The 22,070-nt window shown below is 37.9% G+C and overlaps 1 protein-coding gene across 2 annotated transcripts in view; it reads left to right on the top strand.

Annotated features, from left to right (window-relative positions):
* Positions 1 to 22,070, top strand: part of ptprja (protein tyrosine phosphatase receptor type Ja) — a 38,035-nt gene that overhangs the window by 6,433 nt on the left and 9,532 nt on the right. The window contains exons 2-17 of one of the 2 annotated variants that reach the window (XM_065289427.1): positions 11,544 to 11,565; positions 11,721 to 11,918; positions 12,511 to 12,609; positions 13,110 to 13,373; positions 13,517 to 13,771; positions 13,892 to 14,158; positions 14,287 to 14,547; positions 14,667 to 14,918; positions 15,289 to 15,546; positions 15,752 to 16,018; positions 16,396 to 16,662; positions 18,853 to 19,116; positions 19,272 to 19,532; positions 19,646 to 19,918; positions 21,065 to 21,322; positions 21,726 to 21,992. In XM_065289427.1, the coding sequence (XP_065145499.1) occupies positions 11,544 to 11,565; positions 11,721 to 11,918; positions 12,511 to 12,609; positions 13,110 to 13,373; positions 13,517 to 13,771; positions 13,892 to 14,158; positions 14,287 to 14,547; positions 14,667 to 14,918; positions 15,289 to 15,546; positions 15,752 to 16,018; positions 16,396 to 16,662; positions 18,853 to 19,116; positions 19,272 to 19,532; positions 19,646 to 19,918; positions 21,065 to 21,322; positions 21,726 to 21,992 (3,733 nt within the window). The remainder of the gene's footprint in view (positions 1 to 11,543; positions 11,566 to 11,720; positions 11,919 to 12,510; positions 12,610 to 13,109; positions 13,374 to 13,516; positions 13,772 to 13,891; positions 14,159 to 14,286; positions 14,548 to 14,666; positions 14,919 to 15,288; positions 15,547 to 15,751; positions 16,019 to 16,395; positions 16,663 to 18,852; positions 19,117 to 19,271; positions 19,533 to 19,645; positions 19,919 to 21,064; positions 21,323 to 21,725; positions 21,993 to 22,070) is intronic. The other variant, XM_073812707.1, reaches the window with a different exon arrangement.

Genomic DNA, 22,070 nt, shown 5'->3' with positions numbered 1-22,070 from the left:
TCAATGCATGGTTCTGTTCAATGACGGTTTGGAATTAAAGTTCTGTTTGGTTTTCTTTGCTGTGAGGGCAGGATTCATGACATGGCAACAACAATGCTAGAGAACTCTAGATTTACCATTAACTTAATAAAATAATTATAATAACAATAAATTAACTTAGGGCTGGGCTATATATCGCATGGGATTGTCATGCACCTCTCATCAGTAAAGTCAGTTCAGTGATTAGTAGTAAATCGCAATGACCTTCTTTCAGATGGCGCGGCATTTACTATACAGAGCCGCAGATCCATAAAAAGTTCGTATTCATAATCACCCACGAAGGGTTGTTGCAAGTAATTGCAGACTGCAACACCGCAAATATGCTGGTTCATCTGCCGGAGCAAAGTATATAAATTGGGAGGAGTTTTGATCCAACGTATCTGTATTGTTGTGATGCTCTTTCTCCTCCATGTAATGCGAGTTATAAAAAGCATTTCTTGCTTCATCTTGCCCTTTTGGATACGTTACGATACATTTGTGGGTTCACAATGTCACACAACCGTTTTCCCCTCACAAATATGCAATATGCATATAACATGATGTCTAAATGCAGTTTTATTTGTTTCTCTGGTGATGATAAGAGATCAGTACAGGGCTCCAGGCTGCCACCAAATGGGGGCATCTTAAAAAAAACTTATTTCTGGGTTTTTTGGCTTCTTAGGGCGCACTCACATTATCCAAACCAAACCAAGCCCCAGCGCGATTGTCACCCCTCCCTACTCACACTGTACTTGTATCGATCCGAGTCCGGGCGCGCTTTCGTCATTAAGATGCGATTGTTTTGAAAAAAGCAGGAAGTAAAGCTCTCTCATAACACTGGAACCCACCGTCATGATAAGTCTGTGTTTTTTATTCGGAGTCGTTTGGTGCGCGATTACAGACAGCCCTCTCACATGTCATCATATTGCTTAGTTCATCTGTCACGTGCGCAGCTCGGACATTCACGTAACCCGCGGCGCGCATCAAAAGGTTTTTACGGAGGCAGATGAAGGTGAGTGGTTGCGCAACTGACGTCTTCACCTTTTGAATCGCGCTCAGGCGCGAATGCGCTCACACCACAGCCTTCCGCGCCTGAGCCCAAGTGAACCGCGCTCCGGCCCACCTCTGCAACCCGGCCGCGGCGCGAATAACCAATCCGCGCTCCGGCGCGGAACAGAGGGATCATACTAGTCATACAAACCAGGCTTTGGGGGTCAAACGCGCCCGAGCGCGGTTTTGTTTGGATAGTGTGAGTGCGCCCTTAGCTGTTTTTTAAGTTTAATCTGTAAATAAGTTTTTATAAGCTGTCGACCCCCAAAAACGAGCGTTTAAAGACACAAAAGTGGAAACAGGCAACTTTTCATAGAACTTCTATTAATAGAACTGCGTCCACTAGGGGGAAATGTAGTCGGCGATCCACTTTTTTCTCCTTAAAGGCTGGGTTTTACGGCTCGACAGCTTATAAAAACTTATTTCTGGGTTCTTTGGCTTGTTAGCTGTACATATTGTCACACAGCAACTTTTAGGCATTATCCTGTTTTTTGTTATAAGCCAGAAATGACAAGGAGGCAGACTCTCGCAATACAAAGTCAATAGAGACGGTTGGATTGCCCCCCCCCCCCCCCCCGGTGGGCGTGGTTTTCAAATTTGCATAACTGCCCTCTGTCTCTATATTATTACAGATCTATGAAAATGCAAATTAGTTTACGCTAGTGGTGTAGTCTACTTGATACACAGGTATATGCAGTATAGGAAAGGTCAAAGATTTCTATATACCCTCTCAAAAAGCACCATTATCCGATTCACGATTTTACATTTCCTTTGGTGTGTAAGTGTATATTAGTACGTGTTAATGATATGCAAAAGGTACAAACGATGACGTAAGTTATCGTCTCCAATGTTAATCTCTTTTCTTGGACTATACAACAAACACACGGATTGTAGGCAACAGTTTACTTCCTAGGATTGGTGATGTAGTAAAGATCGACATTATCATAATTCCTCCCGCTTGGACTCAAGGCCTGTAAGGTAACTCCTTTTAGCACTGCATTGTGAACGAATCTTTCAAACATGCTAAGAAGCGTCAAATTTCCGCTGACGTCAGATGTATTCAGGCCAATTATAATGTACAGGTTAGCTGACCAATCAGGGACACACCGCTTTTCAAATCAATGTGTTTTGTACAAAATCCATGCGTTTCAGGAAGACAGAATATGTGGAGCTACAAAAATGTACGGTATGTGGAAAAAAACCATGCGACAAACACATTGTATTTTACCAAATACACAAAATAACGTTTTTTAGCAATGAAATGGGTGCACTTTAAAGAGTGTTGTGACTAAACAACATTTAAATCATCAGTCCAGTTTATTACTTAATCTAAAGGTGAGGATCCAAATGCGCTAAAATAAGACCATGTATATGTCCTGATGTTTCTTTTTTTATTATCCATTAACTTGAGTTGCCTATAGTTCCTCTTTCAGCATGTTTGCTTGTGCTTCAGTGTTAAACTTCCCTTTTGAAAAGTGTTAATTTTTATATCTACGTTCAAGATTTTAATGTGATCTCAAACTTGTAAGGTAATTCACTATCATATCAGACCTGCAACTTAATGATCATCTTCTCTACTTTACTTTTAGTGTCTAATATTACAAGATGGCCTTGTAATAATTATTAAAATAACAGGCATATATTGAATTATATGTGATAGGAGGACATGTAATTACATTCTGGGTGAGGCAGCTCTTTGGCAGTAGAAGGACTAATTTGTAGGCTTCCTGATAAGAGAAGAATCCGTAGAAAGTGCGTATGAATGAGTAGTAAAAGTTATCAAGTTCAACTTGACTAAAATTTCCAATTATGCAATCTGATTGGATAATCTGAAAGGCATACAATTGTTTTTCCATTATAATATACTGTGGTAGGCCCCCTTCCTGATTTTCTTTTTTTGCATGTTTGTCACACTTAAATGTTTCAATTTATCAAACAAATTTAAATATTAATCAAAGATAACACATGAAGGGAAAACAATATCCACATGGCCATGTGTGAAAAAGTGCTTTCCCCCTAAACATAATAACTTAACCCACCCTTAGCAGCAACAACTGCAATCAAGCGTTTACGATAGCTTGCAATGAGTCTGTTACAGTGCTTTGGAGGACTTTTGGCCCACTTATCTTTACAGAATTGTTGGAATTGTCAAGCATGAACCAACTTTTTAAGGTCATGCCACAGCATCTCAATAGGATTGAGGTCAGGACTTTGACTAGGCCACTCCAAAGACTTCATTTTGTTTTTCTTCAGCCATTCAGAAATTGACTTGCTGGTGTGTTTTGGATCATTGTCCTGCTGCAGAACCTAAGTTCGCTTTAGCTTGAGGTCACGAACAGATGGCCGGACATTGTCCTTCAGCATTTTTTGGTAGACAGCAGAATTCATGGTTCCATTTATCACAGCAAGTCTTCCAGGTCCTGAAGCAGCAAAACAGCCCTGGACCATCGCACTACCACCACCATTTTACTGTTGGTATGATGTTATTTTTCTGAAACGCTGTGTTACTTTTATGCCAGATGTGATGGGACACACAGTTTTGGTCTTTTTTTCCCAGTCTCTTTCTTATGGTTGAGTCATGAACACTGACCTTAACTGAGGCAAGTAAGGCCTACAGTTCTTTGGATTAGGGCAGGGACAACGCGTCGACGTAATCGACGACGTCGACGCAAAAAATACGTCGACGCAAAATATGCGCGTCGATTCGTCAGACCTAAAAAGACGGCGCCATTGAGTAGTAGCAACGTGAGTGGCTCCAGTCCACGCCGGCTTCACAGCAAGTGAGCAGTGCGTAAGCGGCGCATGTCTTTTTAGCGCCCATGTTAACAAGCATGCACCCTGCCGCATGAGGAGCGCGAGCTCGCGGCTCTGTAGCAACAGTGCTGCAATCGTTTCTGCGTGGGTTCTGCTGCGCTGCTCAAGCTCATTTAAAGTGAAAGTGCTTTGTTTATGGTTTAAATGCTCGTGGATTGACGCAAAAGAGTGTCATTTTACCATGAAATCATGAATGTGATGCCAAGTGTGTTTTAAACAGAGCAATTTATCAAAAAGCAATGAAATATGTAAAAACACACTGTAGCCAGAAGACTGCGCTTTCATTCACTCTCTGTACAGCAGTAAATGAGTCCTCATCTATCTTAATAAACTTAAGAGAGAGAGATTTAATAATGTATGTGCTTCTTAAGTTTAATTGTGTTTATATCTGTCATTACATGGACTAGAACAGCACGAAAACAATGTGGATTAAACAAATCAAGTTATAAAAATTACACTGTGTGACCATCAAAAGGCACATTGAAGAGGTTTTGCTCATAAATGCATGCAAAATAAAGTCATTTGAACTTGAGATTTTTATACTGTTACTAAACAGCACAGAATGAGCTGCAAACGCTTTATGAAATGCTTCCTCTGACTAAGAATGCATTATTTTGCACTTGTATAGTCTTTTTTTATTTTGAAATTTCAAGAGCAATCAACATATATTGAAATGTTTACATTCAGATATGTAAATCAACATGTATAAATTGCTATTAGTTAATTAATGGGGAGATAATCGAATCGAAGTCGAATCGGACTGATAAAATGAATCGTTAGATTAATCGATGCATCGAAAAAGGAATCGCTAGATTAATCGTTTAAAAAATAATAGTTTATCCCAGCCCTACTTTGGATGTTATTGTGTTTTTCTTTTGTGACCTCTTGCATGAGTTGTCGCAGTGCTTTTGCGGTAATTTTGATCGTTGGCTGGCCACTCCTGGGAAAGTTTATCACTGTTCCATGTTTTCGCCATTTGTGGATAATGGGTGTCACTAGGTACATTAACATGCAACCAAATAATCTGTTTGTAATCTTACTAATGGCTCAATCGTATTGAAAAGCCTTCATGTAAACATGGTAGTTTTAATGGGGTCACACGCTGCGATCTACATTTTGCAGCGTTTATGTGTACTTTTTAAACATTAGGCTACTAAAAGCAATAAAATAGCATTGTGCCTTTTGAAAAATGTGTTTTCATTACATATATCTGAAAACTTCTTAAGAACAACTTTCTCCGACTCAGTTTTGACTTTTATCTAGAGATAAAGCGTGAACTCGACGAGAGATGCTGTCCGCAGCATAGCGTTGCCAAGTCCTCGCCTTTTTTTCGAGATTAGATTTGGGCTACAGTTTAAACTGTTTCAACCAGTTTTTTTTTCTGGGGGTTAAAGATGAAATTATTAAATTTTTGTTATTGATATTTTGGCTGTAAACAGTCATTGGGATGCTTTTTGGCTAGATTTTAATGTCCATTCAGATGGTTTTGTTACACGAACCTGGCAACCATGGCTGTGCGCTTGCACAGATGTTCGGTTCGGATTTAAACAAACATTTAAATCTGATTACAATGTTTAGGGTGCATGTAAACTGTATTGTCATAACCTTCAATCGTATTGAATTCAGTCTGATTGATAGCATTTTGTGCAGGTAACATAGCCACTGTGGTTCGCTGTGGGTCCCAAAGCTTTGGAAATGGCTTTATAACATTTTCCTGACTGATAGATCTTAATTACTTTCTTTCTCATTTGTTCCTGAAATTCTTTGGATCTCAACATGATGTGTAGCTTTTGAGGATCATTTGGTCTACTTTACTTTGTCAGGCAGGGGTTCGTTCCTCGTACATGGATTACTCGGTTAGCTGGATTTGAATGTTGACGATTTGGCTTGATCTTGGATTATTTGGTTCTTCGAAGTTCAGAGTTGCTGTCATAGCAATGGGTCCTTAAGATTCGGGAGCAGGCTTATTTCGTGTAAACAAGATTAGTTTGTACCTTTCAAGCGGATGTGATATAGAAAGTCTGACACAGTCGCGTATTCTCCATTATACGAGCGCAATCTGCGTTAGATGCACTATGAAGAGCTTTTCAAATTCAACACGTAATAAAAAAGGATAGATTAAATCTTTTAGCTGTGTTATTTAAAAAAATATATAATATAACAAATATATTTTTTCTTTACTTGTACAACTTGTTTTTGTTTAACAGATTTGATTATTATTCTTAAACGAATGACAAGGCAAACATGCGGATCACATTCACTTTAAATGTATTTAAATAAGTTTCCTTTGAATAAACTCCTCTGCGATTTTAGTTTTTTCTTTAGATTGTCAAGTAGAATGTCATGCATGAAAGCATTTGCTTGGCAATTTCTATCTGTTCTATCTTTAAAACTGTGTCTACAAAGATGTTGCCCTTTCCCTTTCCTGTGACAAAAATGCCAATAACCAAATAAGTGTTTTTGCACATATTTTCACATATCTTTATCTTCTTTACTACACTTTTCTGTGCAGACTCAGCAGATGCAGGACTTTCAGTTAATGTGGACTACTGCTAATATAGTTGTATTCAGAAATCAGTTATATAAGAATAGTGCAATTGAAGTAAACTTATTTAACCACTTGCATATAGATTCTCTTATGGACTGTCATCTGAGGATTTCTTTACTGTCATCTGCATTGCTCAGAAACAGTTGCACTTTATAATCTTTGATGTAGAATAAAATTTACATTCCCTTACTGCACATCATACTTCATTTAACAGATCAATTGGGAACTGCTAAAAGTGTTGGTGTATTAACAACTGCACAAAAGAGAGGAAAACACAATCTTATAATAAACTACAATTCAAATTTTATTTATCAGCAATTAAATTGGTGCATTGGCTGTGGGTTTAAGAAAGAGCAACTGTTTCAGAGATGATCTGTACAATCAATCAGTTTATAGACATCACTCCTGCCAGCACATTACATGAAGATGCAGGACTACCACCTGTGTTTTTTTTATTCTGCTTTTTAGGTTGCTGTTACAAACAGACAAAATCGCATTTAACTGTTTTTAAAAGAGACTTAAAGTATTTTAGGAGCATCAAAATTTAAATTACAATCATTAATTTCAATCTTTGACAAGCATAGTAAAGATATCAAGATTGTGTTTTCACAGAATATTTTACATTATGTAGGGTGATTTTATGTACAAAAGTAGCTGTAACTGGGTTTACGAATTCAGCGTCATAAAAAGTTCACAACCTTCCATCAATAGCTCGCGCACTGCAGGGGTTAAAAAATGTTAAAAGTGTTCTTGTCCATTTTAATCAGCGTGGCTGATCAGTGTTTCTACTATCGATATGTTTTGCCTTTTCTTGCAGTGCAGGAACGCGCAGTGATCTCAAATAATTCAATCCTGCCATACTAATCATTAACAGCAGGGGTTTAAAAAACCGGATAAGCGAGATCATAATTAGCGAGATCTGAACATCTCTGATGTCTCATTTGATCTCCGATGTATTAAGCGGCGTAAGAAGAACGGACCCCAGGTCCTATTTAAGTGATTTCTTGATTGCGAACGAGTGTGGCAGTAATCAGGTCTGGGTGTGGCTAGACAAACTGAACTCTTTGTTTTAAAGGGTAACTAAACCCCTGTTCAGAGCCTGACTCCACCCACAGGCAATATTTGAAAAATGCTGAAAAAGTGGGCGGAGCCCATCAGAGGGGGCGTGCACCTGAGACGTGTCTCTCTGTAGGCAAGGGCGTTGTTAGCTGGTACCCTCTTACGTCATGTAGTACTGCAACATCCAATAGGAAAATACAACTTTATTGTTGAATTAAAACACTTTATACCCAAATGTCAAAAAAGTTACTCAAATCAATGAACAGCACTAATAAAGCCCCATTCTTACAGATCATTAACTAAAAAAGTTGGTTTAGGATTTAACGGCAAGCACTTTTTCACACACAGAGATGTGTTTGGATTTTGTTTTTATTAGGGATGTCCCGATCCGATCACGTGATCGGAAATCGGCCCCGATCACGTGGTTTCAGACTCGATCGGAATCGGACGTTACCTCCCGATCAGGACTCGGATACATATGCAGGGTTTAAAATCCATTAAGTTCTCGCTCTGCTCCGCGCCAGTGTACGCGCTGCGCTGGTGCGTGTGAACTGAAGAGAATAGGCTTGTTCGACTTCATCCGGCTGCCGGTTCTTGTGGTGCTGCATGACGTCAAAGTTCCGCGAGAACGATTTAAAAGCAAACTCCTCCGTATGATTTCGCGTATCACTTTCGCGGTAGTTTGACGTCACCCGGCTGTCGATTGTTGCGGCGCCGCATGAAGTCGAACAAGCCTATTGATGTGCTTTCATTCATAGGCTTCACACTCGTGCGTGCAAGGAACCCACGACAAAACCGCGTTTTTACCGCTCATTTAAACGACGCGTTGATCGTTATTGTCAACATGTGCTCAGACGCAGTTCCGCGTCTCACTCAGAACCTCAAGAACGCGCATTCGCGCAGGATCATTTGACATTACTGTAGAGATGAGAGAGAGAGAGAGAGAGAGAGAGAGAGAAAGAGAGGTAAGAATGGTGCCCTTGTCGAAAAAACTTAATAGAAGTCTAGAAACAAAGTATTAAAGTATGTATAACCATGTCACTCATCTCATTACAAAATGTTAACTAGATAACTGGATACAACTGATTGTATAGTTTAATAAAATAATGTATTTTGATTATACAAATGAATCACGACCTAACTATAGGTATTTTATAACTATCTGCTGACCAGCTTAGGGAATCTCTATGGCTAATTTATAAGACATAGCCTATTGCTGAATCAGTATGTTGTTTTTCTTGTTAATTGAGTCTTTTTGGGTAGCCTATCTTAGAATGAGTCAAGGAGGTTAAGTCTTATAACTTCATTCAAAGTTTGATCAATTGTGCATAATGACATGTGCACCAAATGCATATAGGGTGTCAGACTCATAGATTTGCATAATTTAAAGTTCAGGTTTTAAAGTTTGGGTCAACATGTGGCACAGCTTTAAAACTGAAACTTATAAAATCCTATCAGAGATACAAAATGTCATTGAAACACACCGGCTTTGCTGTCATCAGGATTAAACATTTTACCCCTCGAACCCTCCCTCCCAACAGAGCCTCCCCACAAAACAAACCCCAATTTAACCCCTGAACATATATAGTATATATTCATAATTTTTTAACACATCTGTAGTTATGCGCTGGCACAGAGTTAGACTCCACACAGAAACAGCAATGCCTGCGGCATGACATAAGGAACATCCTGGACTGGTTCTGTTTTTTCGCTCTTCTTTATTCTTTTTTTTTAATGTATTATAGAAGTATCGGATCGGGACTCGGTATCGGCAGATACTCAAAATCAAATGACTCGGACTCAGACTCGAGGGCAAAAAAACCTGATCGGGACATCCCTAGTTTTTATATTTATATTTTATATGCATATTGTATTTACTTGTGCTATTTTTAAATAACATTTCAATTTGTTTCATGATCTGAAAGAACATGCAAAAAAATCAGGAAGGGGCCAACACGCACTTCCAAAAGCTGTTGCATTTTGCTGAATTGCGCGTACAGTAGCAACTTGAATAAACCATTGGGGTAATTTTTGAATAACATCATCAACTGTGACAATTGCTGACCAGTATTAGATTATTAAGGAATCTTAGAAATTACATTTTGTAAATGTTTTTAGTTAAACATCATACATATACCTGGAAGGTATAAGAATGGCCGTATTATTATTATTATTATTATTATTATATTATTATTTTAAGTAAACAGACTATTATTTTTATCGAAATTCAAAATAATTATAAGTATACATTTAGACTGAACCATCAAGGACGCTAACTTTTTTCCTCCGTGTCTATTATTTGTATACTTGGGAACTAAACGCTTCTTGTGGTTTCTGATAAAGTGTTAACTTGCTGTTGCAGCAAAATGTTTGAAGTCAACATTTTTTAAAAGCCCAGTTCACCAAAAAGAGGAACCTCTGTTTAGAAAAATAGTTTAGATGAGTAAGTATATTATTGTATGAGAACAGACCGTTGACTAGGTCGTTTAATGCTGATCTCATGACTCTGATGGCTTTCAACTGTACACCCTCTTCTATTCAATCAGTTATGCTTAACCAAAGCTCTGCAAGGTTATTCAGATTTATTCAGTACAAAATATTAATTTCTTTCAGATTATAGTGCATAGAGATATGCATTCTACGTAAGCTGTGTTTTTTACTTTGTTTCTTATTGAACTTCTTTTATAAATAATATTTTATAATATTTTTTTTTATAATGATTCTGGGAAGAACAAATCTGACCATAGGGAGTTGTCTTCTTTTAAATGTTTTTATTACAGGGTTTTAAAGCTTCCTATACAGAAGTTGTGGCCACTTATAATAAAAGAGTACAAAGGGAGAAACACAATATACCCAATAAACGCATAAAACCTGTAACCAGAAACAGTTCCTAATAATAAACCCATCGTAGCAAAGCGTAGTCATCATTTTGATAATACGCCAATAAAAACTAGTGAGCGGAACTCAGAAAAGAGAAGAAGATTAAGGGTAGAACAAAGAAATAATATATGGCTAAGAGTAGAGAAATAAAATATCTGATATTCATATTTATATAGACTGTTTCAACAGCAACAACATAAACGCCTTTTGTGGCCCAGACGGAAGTAGTTATTGTCTTATTTTCCCCGTTGTGACTTGTATTCAAGTGATACGGCTTCTGGAATTAAAAAAAAGGTAGGGTGGACTTGAATTTGTCCATCTAGAATTTATTAGATCGTTTGAAGTTAGCTCATGTTGCTATTTGCTAATCGCAACAATCTTTTCCTGGGCCCCACCCTACCGCTATACCGCGACCAGAAGTAAACAGAGATCATTTCGAGAAGGGGAGGAGATTTGCTTTTTTGATTTAAGATTAAAAATGTATGTTTAAAAAATAATGAAACTGACATGGGCTTTAAGTTAAAAATAACAATATTCAAAACTTTTTTTTCAAATTCATCAGTAGATTCAGTAGATATAATAACAAGCAAAGTAAATAATCTGTAAATAACCTTAGTTCAAATCATATCTTAAGCGTATCAACCATTACATTGAGCTAACGTTACTGTGTAAAATTTATGTATACAATCTTAACAACAGATCCTTAAATTGTTGCCTGGCTGCTAAATCCGCACAGTGGTGATCCATGCTCGCCGTCTCCCCTCATCTTTTGGAAACATATTTTTATTTTCCACAAGCTGTTTGTTTCAGAGGTCAGTTTAGACGCTAATCAGATCAATAAACAAGCACAGACACGGACAGTCTTGGTCCAGTCTGTTTAAACCTATTGGACAATTTAGTAATATGTACAGTGCATAGTCAATCCAGACAGTGACATTCATCGGAGTCCATCAGATTCATCTTCGCAGTGCCTAAGCACAATTTAAATCAAAAACTCTTCAAGTAACTTTAAATTGTATTTTTCAATCACTGATGGGCAGATTTCTATGAAGTGCAATTTACATATCTTGAAGTTAATAGAGATGAACGAATATGGCTGAAAGTAGTAAATATTGGAAAATCTTTTAATAACTATTTAATAACATGCATGACAAGATTTTCTTTTCTTCCACAGGTCGCCTATGGGCAGTCTGACTGTAAGTAAAATCATTTCTAATAAGCATGTGTTTTCTATTTGTACAGTCCATTCCAATGAGGTTTTAGTTGTTGTTTTAATCTTATCACTCTGGTATGCCAGACCAAATACTGTAATTGGGCTATTATTTACACCTCTTTTTTTGTATCTTTATAGGTGAATTGGGCCAGTACAGGTCAAGCTCTTCGACGACAGACGTCACTATTTTTATAGAAGAAACCCCCTCCTGTATTGTGCAGAACTTTAGTGTAACAAACAATTTGTCTAGCATCACAGTAACAGGATTGCAACCTGGAGTCACATACAACTTCAAAATCAACTGCAGCGGTGTGTGCTGTGATTACTTCACCACCAGTAAGCCTTTCCTACTTTTATTACTGATTTATCAGACTTGACGAAAGAAGTTTCAGTATTACAAAAGCCTTCAAGAGGATTGTTTACCTAAAAATGAAAATTCTGTTATTTATTCACTCCCATGTTGTTGTTACAAACTTGTATACATTTCTTTGTTCTGTTAAACACAAAATAAAACATTTTTAATAAATGATGGTAACACAGTTGACGGTACCCATTCACTTTCATAATATTTGTTTTTGCTATTATTGAAGTTAATAAGTGGTTACCATCATTTATTAAACTAGCTTTTTTTGTGTGTTCAACAGAATAAAGAAACTCATACAGGTTTAGAGGGAGATTAAATCCAGGCTCCGCCTGTGTGCGTATACTCATAGAAAACAATGTGTTTGAGTTTTTTTGAACGGCGTGGCGCTGAGCTGTGCATCCGGTGTGTGACCCCCTTTAGGGCTTGAGTTTGACCCCTGTGCTTTAAGCAATAATGTCAGAATGGTGCAAAGAAAGGATCATTCTTTATCACTTTCTCATTCATGTATCATTTTACCATGTGCTTTCCTCATTCTTTCATTCACTTGCAATCTCAATATTTCAGACACCTCCAGCAATCCTACTTTCACGCAATTCAACTCCACCTCCGTCTATCTGAACTGGACGGGCCAGCTATCACTAGCCAATCAAACTTTTACTATGCGTAAGTTTAAGCCAGTTAAAATTAACCCTTTACTTCAGCCTGTTAGCGGTAACAACAAATGAGGGTTATGTTGTTTTAAGACGGGCCGGTTATATGTTTAGCAGCACATTTGGTGTAATTGGTTTATATTGGGGTGATTTCCCGGACAGGGATAAGCTTGGACTAGGCCTTTGTTTAATTAGGAAATAAAACTAGTTTTAACAAACATGCCTTAATAAAAACATTACTTGTGTGCATTTTGAGCCAAAACAAAGGGCACTGATGTATTTAAGGATATGTCCGTGCAAATTGTTTGGAGAACTTTTACATTTATTTTAGTCTAGGACTAGTCTAATCCCTGTCCAGAAAAACATCCCTTAGTGTTTAATCTGAGTAAAGTAGTAAATATTTTTTTTTATATGTAAGTATTATGGATAAGAATATAAATGTGTGTATGCATGGGCATACTGCATGTACTAATGTGTGTTTGGGTGTCCATGTCCACTTTCTTGCACTCATAGGCCCTGATCCCATTAGTAACCTGTCTGTGTCCACCATCACTGTAAACTCAGTATTTCTGAGCTGGACACCTCCGAATGGCACCAGTCCGTATTACAGAGTAGTTTGGGGTATAAATTCAACATTCCAGAACCTCACAACAATCCAAAACTCTACCATGCAAATCTCACAACTCACACCCGGCACTAAATACACCTTCCGTGTCACTTCAGTTGCTTCTGATAACCTCACTGAAGGACAGACTGTTAATATATCCCAAAACACAAGTAAGTAATGTAGGAAGAATTGGGAGAGGGTTTAGTGGTGTCTGTTTGTCATCAAACGTGTGTTTACGAGCGTGTGTGGACGTCCGTGGCTTTAAAATGTACTTGGATGATCATGTTAATGAAAGTGTTTTACCTGTACACAGGTCCAGCCAAGGTGGAGAGCATCACGGTGCAGACTGTCAGTAATGGCATTCTAAACGTAAACTGGACGGCTCCTTCAGGTCGTGTGGATTTTTATATAGTGAACATGACGAGTGCGGAGCAAAACATCACGCAGAACCAGAATTGCTGCTCCTCCAGCTTCAGTAACCTTAGTGCAGGAAGGGTCTACAACTTCACAGTCACATCTGTTAGTGGAACCCTACAGAACATCTCCTCCACAGTATCTTTTGCCACCAGTGAGTAATAAAAGCTTTGTATGCTTTTTATCTCTTTTCCAAAATATCAAAAACACAAAGGGTACATTTACACCAGGCCCACCTTACAACATAGTATTTAAGTGTGATTTTTCTTTTCAGAGCCCAATCCACCCGAAGCACTTTGGGTGAGTGGCTTTACCAATACGTCTATTTCTTTGCTGTGGTCGAGACCTCAACTAATGAATGGAGTCAATGTGTCCTATGAAGTTTTATATACATTCAACCAATCGTGCATGAACTCAACTTCGAGTTCGCTCAACTTGGCGCTTTCAGGTTTATTATCGGGCACGCAGTATGTCATAAGTGTGGTCACCGTTGGAGTGCAAAATCTGAAGAGCTCACCTGTACAGCTCACCACATATACAGGTGTCTCTCTCGCACTTGTTCTTTACACATACTGTACATGTAGAGCACAGCGTGTATTTAACATGTACTAATAATAGTGTGCGGCTTACAGTATTTATTTAAAGGGTGTATTCATGTGTTTCCACCAGCTCCAAATGCAGTGCAGAATCTAAGGACTCCTGCTGTCAGCAATAATTCGGTCAATCTCACCTGGGTCAGCCCTAATGGAAACTCCAGCCTGTTCATCTACGTCATCAACATTACCACATTCAACCAGGCACTTAATACCACATCCAACAATTATCAGATTACTCAGATGCAGCCTGGTACTCAGTATATTTGCAGCGTCACAACGTACATTATGAATAGCAACATCTCTGGACCCTCACAGTCCATACAGTGTAATACCAGTAAGTCTAAATACTCAACACCTTATTTAATAAACTGTGCTCATCATAGTCTGTTCTGATCATTAATGTGTGCTTGCAGAATGTAGATGTAGAATATGATCGTATACACTTTGTTTCAGAGCCATTGCCAGTGACTAATTTAAATGCCTCTCGCATTGGCACAACTGGGATGTGGCTGTCCTGGTCTCGTCAGAGTGACTACAAATCTACATATGTGTACAACGTGAGTGTGAACGGTGGTCAAAGGATTCAAAACAGTAGTGAGACTGCATATGTCTTTAACCTGACCTCTGGGAGCAACTACATGTTTACTGTGCAAACTATAGCAAATGGCATTAGCTCCGAGCCTGTGTACATCTCTGCATTTACAGGTAATGTTTTTTACAGATTACTCACACACTGCTGTTTAAGTTTAACATTTGATTAACCCCTTCAGACCTGATTTTCAGGTGTGCCTTATTATGATTGGTTTATCAGCATTTTGTTTTTTTACCACAAAACATGTGATGTCCATTCCAGTGGACCCAGGGCCTGAAGGGGTTAAATACCAGCTAAACTCTCAGAAATCCCATTTGTAACTTGCGAAAATCAATATCTTATGCATTGCTAACCAAGTAAGCATCTAAATGTGCCTATGGCTTGTCCAACGTATGTTTTTACATGGGTATGTTACATGGTTCAACAGGGCACATTCACACCTTTACTGATCCTTTATTGTTCTCTTTAATTCTGTTTTGTCAGGGCTCGATAAAGCATCAATTATTTCTGCTGTGGGAACTACTGATAGGATGACAGTGGCATGGACGCCGCCCAATGGCACTGTGAGTCTCTACAGCATCAAAATCCTGCTCAGTGGAACGGTTCACCAAACGAAAAACCAAACAAATGAAACCTCTGTGGTGTTCTCAGACCTTCTGCCTGGAACTTTGTACTCCGTTGTTGTTGTGAGCATTAGTGGACCCATAAAGGAGGAAAGTAATAGTGTCCAGAATGCCACATGTAAGTTGCTTTACACACCCAAATTCAAACTTACAAATGGATTCCCAGAAGAATTAGTCCTATTAGGACATGTTTTATAACCTAACAACAACAGTCAACGTTAAGGGAGGGCTGGAAATTGGTAAACAATTTGGATGTCAATGAAACAACCCACTAAAGTAAAAAGCAAATGTATGACATCTCTGATGCACTGTTGTCTTTACAGTACCTACTCCTCCTCGTGAGTTGGCCGTGACAGCACGGAGCTCTACTTCTCTGAACATTAACTGGGCTCAACCACTCAACATGAGCTCAGGGTCATACAGCTTTCTCCTGCAGTACAGCAGCACAAATCAATCCTCCTCAATCAACTGTAGCCAAAATTACGGCTTTCTGACTTACCTCAGTGCAGGTGTCCTGTACAACATCAATGTGAAGACTGTTGGTGCAATGGGATATTTCAGCACTCCTCAGTATCTCACCGCTTATACAAGTAAGCAAGCAGTCGTGACCTTGTGACATTTACAGTTATTGACACAAATATCCTAGACAGTAAGCTATACTGTAAGTCCTGACATCATTTACTCAGCTTCACTTTATTTAGTGTTCATTTTTATCATCAACGAGACATGCAAATACCAGTGATCAAATCTGACATTTCTGTTGCCACCAGGTTTGCATGTCGATTTACTGTAACTTACAAAATTTGGTTATTATACAGTGGGTTAATGGTTAATTCAGAGTTAGTGAAAAAACGAGCACTTGGTGCTGTACGGCCTATCATTTACTCTATTGTATGGTTAACATTAACCAAGCTGGAGGGAACATTGCAGAAAGTGTAAGTGTTTGTCTATTTAAATTGTCTTTCAGATCCCAGTGCTGTTAGTCAACTGAAAGTAAATAATTTCACAGAAAACAGTATATTTTTGATCTGGGAGCAGAATGATGAACAGCAGAATGGTTACTCCTATCTGGTCCAGTTCAGATACCCTAATAACACAGATGTGCAAATGACTGTGAATAACACCTCAGCACAGCTGCTGTCACTGAAGTCTGCTAGCCAATACAGCATCAGCATTACAACACAGACAGCGGATGGCACAAAGTCTGATCCCCAGTTCATAACAGCCTACAGCAGTAAGTCACTACACTGCACATGAAATCATATTACTCTGTTTTACTGTCCTGGTTTTGATACTTTTTAACACTTTGTTAGATTTTGTAGCTAATGAATTTTACTCGGTAGTAAGGGAAGAGAGGAGGTATTTGTAATAGGGGTCAATTGTAAAGGACTGCATTTAATAAGGCAAATAAAGCCCCTTTAATCTAAAAATGCACTTTTGAATTTGTTTCTATCAGAAAATGAGTTGCCAGTGGGTGTGCAGAAACCTGTTATTATACAAATCCTTTTTTTCTTTTTGTGTAATCTCCTTTAAACAGTCCAGAAAAATATTTTTTTGTGATTGTTGCGGGCAAAAATCCTTGATCTTGCGGTACGTTTTCTTAAAAGATGCAATGGAATATGCGGGATCTTTATGCGATGAAATTGCGGTAACTTGCAAAAACTGTTTTCAGCTTTTGCAGGTAGCTTTTCAATAATGTTTACGTCAAATAATCACCTCACTTCATAATGTTCCCATGGCAACAGGGGACATGGCTGCGCTTGTGTGAGGTAAACGCAACATTTTTAAGCTTTCTGCTAAGATATATATGATTTTTGCCATGAAAATTCGGGAATTATGAAATCATGCAAGCCCCGCATATATTCTGCAATTTATGCTGCGTAAGTGCAGCGTATTTTAAAAAATGTGTCTCTCACATAAACATGCAGACTTTGGCTGATTATGCATTAAATCATGCGATCGCATAATAGTTTTTTTCTGGAGGGACTGTTTAAACCACAACAGTAACACAAAACAGACTGTTGGGGATCCCCTATCAATGTGATGTCACATTAATTACACCCCACCCATGACCGCTCACAGACTTTGCTATTTGATCAAAGTTCAACCTTCTGCCAGAGACAGACTTTTTGATGTAGTCCAAAGCACATGTGTAAGCGCTCTACCCCCTACTTTGCATGCGGGGAGGGGAACAGAAGCTTTCTTTGCATTTAAAGAGATACACAAAAAAGCACTGCGTTTTTCATTGCAGCCACAAAAAGCCATGTTCAACATTGTAAAAATGAAAATTTTGTGGAGCTGAAACTTTACAGACACATTCTGGGGATACCAGAAACTATTTTTATATTGCTGAAAATATCTAGGTTAGGGGCCCTTTAAATTTCTTTTGTCTAGTTTTCGTCTGTTGCCAATAGTTCTGGTTAATCTAAACATTTTGGTGAATAAAAGTTAATCAAATATCTTTTATGGTATAAGTTAAGAAATAGCATGGTTTAAAGGTGTAAAATATTAAGTATTATACCACAGGGATGATGGATGCTTTATTCTGATAAAGAATAAAAAACTATGCATTATTTTTTGAATAAAACCACACCTGACCTGTCAAATGTTTTAAAATAATCACCAGAGCAATGTCTGTGGTAACCGTGGTATAAGCCTAATAATTTGCTCTGGTCCTTTAAATTATTTGAAAATAATGCACACCTGCAATCAGTGACTTTGCTGCTGTAACATGGCTGCAGCAGGCGTAGTAATATTATGCAGTGCCTGAAAATAGTCATCTGCTATTGAAAGTAACCAAGGGGACTATTTTCGGGCAGTGCGTAATATCACTACGCCTGCTGCAGCCATGCAAAGTCCTTGATTATTACGCCAGAATGAGAGTATAGTTCATAGCCATATCTGCCTAGAAAATCACAACTTTTAATTTTCAGTCGGTCTTAGTACACGATGTAACTACAAAAGAGTCTAGTTTTAAATAGGAAATATAGAAACTGTTTAGTTATTGATTTTTAGCGCGATGCTAATGGTCTAATCAGATTCAATGGATTATGACAAGCTATGCTAAAAGTGCTAGCGCCAGACCTGGAGATCAGCTGAATGGATTCCAAAATGGTAAGAATCAAATGTTTAACTCTAGGGGAGCTGGAAAATGAGCATTTTTCAAAAAAAGTGGAATGTCCCTTTAACGGCACTCTGCCTCACGTTGTGCCACATTCCACCTTGAGTGTGCATTATTTTCGAATAATTCAACAACCCGTCATCAATAATTCCTTACATATCCAACATAATTGGGCAATTGTTACCCTCTGCCCAATTCTTTATATTATGATATTATCATTTTAGGTATGATACAGCTATTTGTGCAGAACATGACCACTAACAGTTGCCCCTGCTCTTCTCTGTTTTTTTGTTTTTTTTGCAGAGCCATATCCGGTTTCTGCTGTGCGTAATGACTCTCTGAATGTGACTGCCATAAGCTTGAGCTGGAACCGTCCTCCGGAATATCACATAGGGTTTTCTTATCGAATATTTGTATCCAACTGCAAAGTAAACAACAGTAACCTGTCTACTTCCACTGAAACCATCACAGTCACTGGTCTGCAGCCTGGGACCCTGTGTCTGTTCAGTGTATATAGCATCGCAAACAACATTTCAGGAGATCCAACGAACATCTCTGTCTTCACAAGTATGAATGAATTGTGTTTTTTACACCCACACACGCTTCAACAAGAAGACGTTTATCACATACATTTACCTCATTGTTCAAATACTTCTTTTGATCAAAACGTTATGGCTAATTACTTCCATTAAATGGACTTACTTCTCTCTTTCCCCCCAAAGAGCCCTCGATGGTGCTTCCGAAAGTAGATAATCAAGGCTCTAATCAATCCCTTTTGGTGAAGTGGGATCAGCCTGAAGGTGGACTGGACTTGTACATTTTAAACATCAGCAGTATAGGATGGTACAACAGCAAGACACTGAACACCACTGAAAACAATTATACCTTTACTCAGCTAAAAGCAGCGACCGTCTACACAGTCACACTCACCACTGTCAAGGGAACCTACCAGGAAACATCAGGTTCAGTTAACAATGCAACCTGTAAGTGTTCAACCCTAAACCATAATTGGATAAAATCATGCCAGAAATGAATATTTTTAATACATAAACATTCATGCACCGGATGGTCTTTAGAGCTGGTATTTGTGTTTCAGATCCAAATAAACCGGGAGGGATTAAGGTGTCGTACAAGAGCAGCAATTCACTGTCACTGCAATGGGAAAAAGCTCAGAACATGACAGCTGGCAGTTTCAACTACAGCCTGAACTACTGGCCTGGCAATAACAGCACTCAAAAGTTTTCCACTCCTAACAATACTTTTTGCCTGGGCAACTTGCAATCCGGAACATCCTATAATGTTTCTGTATTTACTGTGGGGCCGATGGGTTTCGAGAGTGAACCTGTGTTCAAATACCCTATAACCACCAGTAAGTTCAGCTGCCTCTAATCCTAAATTAGCATTATGTTAGCATTGCAAAAGTTAATGTATTTAAATCCAGGAAATTCACATACTGCTAAAAATGTAACGCTTGTAATAGACTGCAAGTCATTTTGAATAAAAGACTTAAATGTAATATAGTAATATTGAAAAACCTTAGTATTTGGGTGATTCTCACGAAATCCGTCTCCAGCATCAGAAATTTTAAAAAGCCCTTGAAGCCACTTTTTTGCACATATAAGATTAAGGTCTGAACTTACTATAACCATTATTTTTAGAGGATTTAAAAAATATTTCCTATAGAATTATTTACATTTTTTAGATGATCATTATCAAAAATTATCATTACCGCAACATGATATTACATTAAATATATGCATTTACAAACTCATGTTTCGGTAATGAGAACTATAAAGTTGTCTAGGTACTATGACAAACAAAATTTCAAGTTTTTTTCTGGAGAGAAAAAATAAAAACTGCTTGCCTAGTAGCCATCTTGAGTGTCACCGTAAATTATGTCCCTTCCAACTATTTTTTTTTTTTGTTGAAAATGTTAGTTCGTTGAGGGCTTAAACATTGATTGAAAATTGTTGTGGAGGGTGAGAAAATGTTTCTTGAACACATTTATATCCCTTATTATTGTCTTTACATTTACCAATAATCACCAAATACCACATGTTTCTTTACTGTAAATGTTTATAGTATAACATGCACTGAAGCTTTTTATTTTTAGATTTTTTAATTATAAATATTTCCATGTCAAAGAACCAAAATCCAGTCATGGACACGTTGCAGTAATGAAAATTTTCCCATTAAATGTGGAAAAAACAACAAAATTGTTTTGTATGATGTCATTTGAAATCATGTGCAAAATAGTACGTGAAGAGATGTTAGTAACTGTATGTTTCTTATTTTGATGCTCTTACTTTGCATTTACTTTTTTAATCAAAATGTTTCATTACACCTCATAAGTGTAATTTCGCGAGAATCACCCATATGTATTTAAACATTGAATTGGTCTTGAATACAGTCTTTTAAAGCCATTATTACTATTGCACTGACAAGCCATTTTACATCAAAGTATGAGCGTTGAATTGTTCTTTGAAAACCTCTTCCTTCCTGTACCTGTTTGCAGTACCTGACCCTGTTCAAAACCTGCAAGTTGTTTCAACGGCAACAGAGAACATCTCTGTAGTGTGGGTGAATGTGACAGGGGTCCCGAAGTATGTAGTGAGTGTGTACACTGAGAAGGCGGAGCATATGAATTTCACAACCAATTCAAGTACCTACACTTTAAATAATCTGATCCCTTCAACGCAATACAACATAAGTGTTCGTAGCAGAACTTCTGACGACACAGATGGACCTGATGTGTCGCTGAAGGTTTGCACAGGTTAGTACAAACACACATGGTTGTGCTATTAAAATAACACACAAGAATACATTGCAAATGATAAATAGATCTGTATGGAAACGTGTACTTCTCATGCAGTTGCACTTTGTATTTTAACATAATATGTGCAAAGGCATTTTAAGAGTGGTAAATGTCTCTCTTTTATTGTATATTGTACTGTACTGTACAGTGATAGTAATAGTTATAGTAATGTACAATGAAACTATAGTAACAAAAACTCAATTCAATAATCAGGTATAATCATATAAAGAATAATTCTAGTTTATGCATATCCATATAATTATAAATAGAAGAGCATTTCATAATGACACTGAATTCAGTTAATATGAATATGATATGAATGTGATATGAAGAAACATGGTTGTGGTATTTTAATGTACAGATGCAGCTCCAGTGGGGAACCTGACCTGTACTGGACCTAATCTTACTCGAGCAATGCTCACCTTCTCATGGAGCCCTCCACCTGGTGGATATCAGGCTTTTGGAATCAAACTGTCCTCCAATAACTCACAAAACTACAGTACTACTAGTTTCAACTACAGCTTCACTGGGCTCGAGTATTACACTCAATACAATGCCACTCTCTGGACCATGGGCTGTGGCAAAAGTAGTACATTACAAAAGATCCTCTGTAGGACTGGCATCACAAGTAAAGAGATTATTTAAATCTGACTGTAATTTTTGTGTGATTTTTAACGGTTTGGTTCTATATGTATGTGCATTTATT

Source organism: Paramisgurnus dabryanus, chromosome 2 (assembly GCF_030506205.2).
Source record: "Paramisgurnus dabryanus chromosome 2, PD_genome_1.1, whole genome shotgun sequence".
NCBI lineage: Eukaryota > Metazoa > Chordata > Actinopteri > Cypriniformes > Cobitidae > Paramisgurnus > Paramisgurnus dabryanus.
This window is presented reverse-complemented; position numbering and strand designations above follow the sequence as displayed.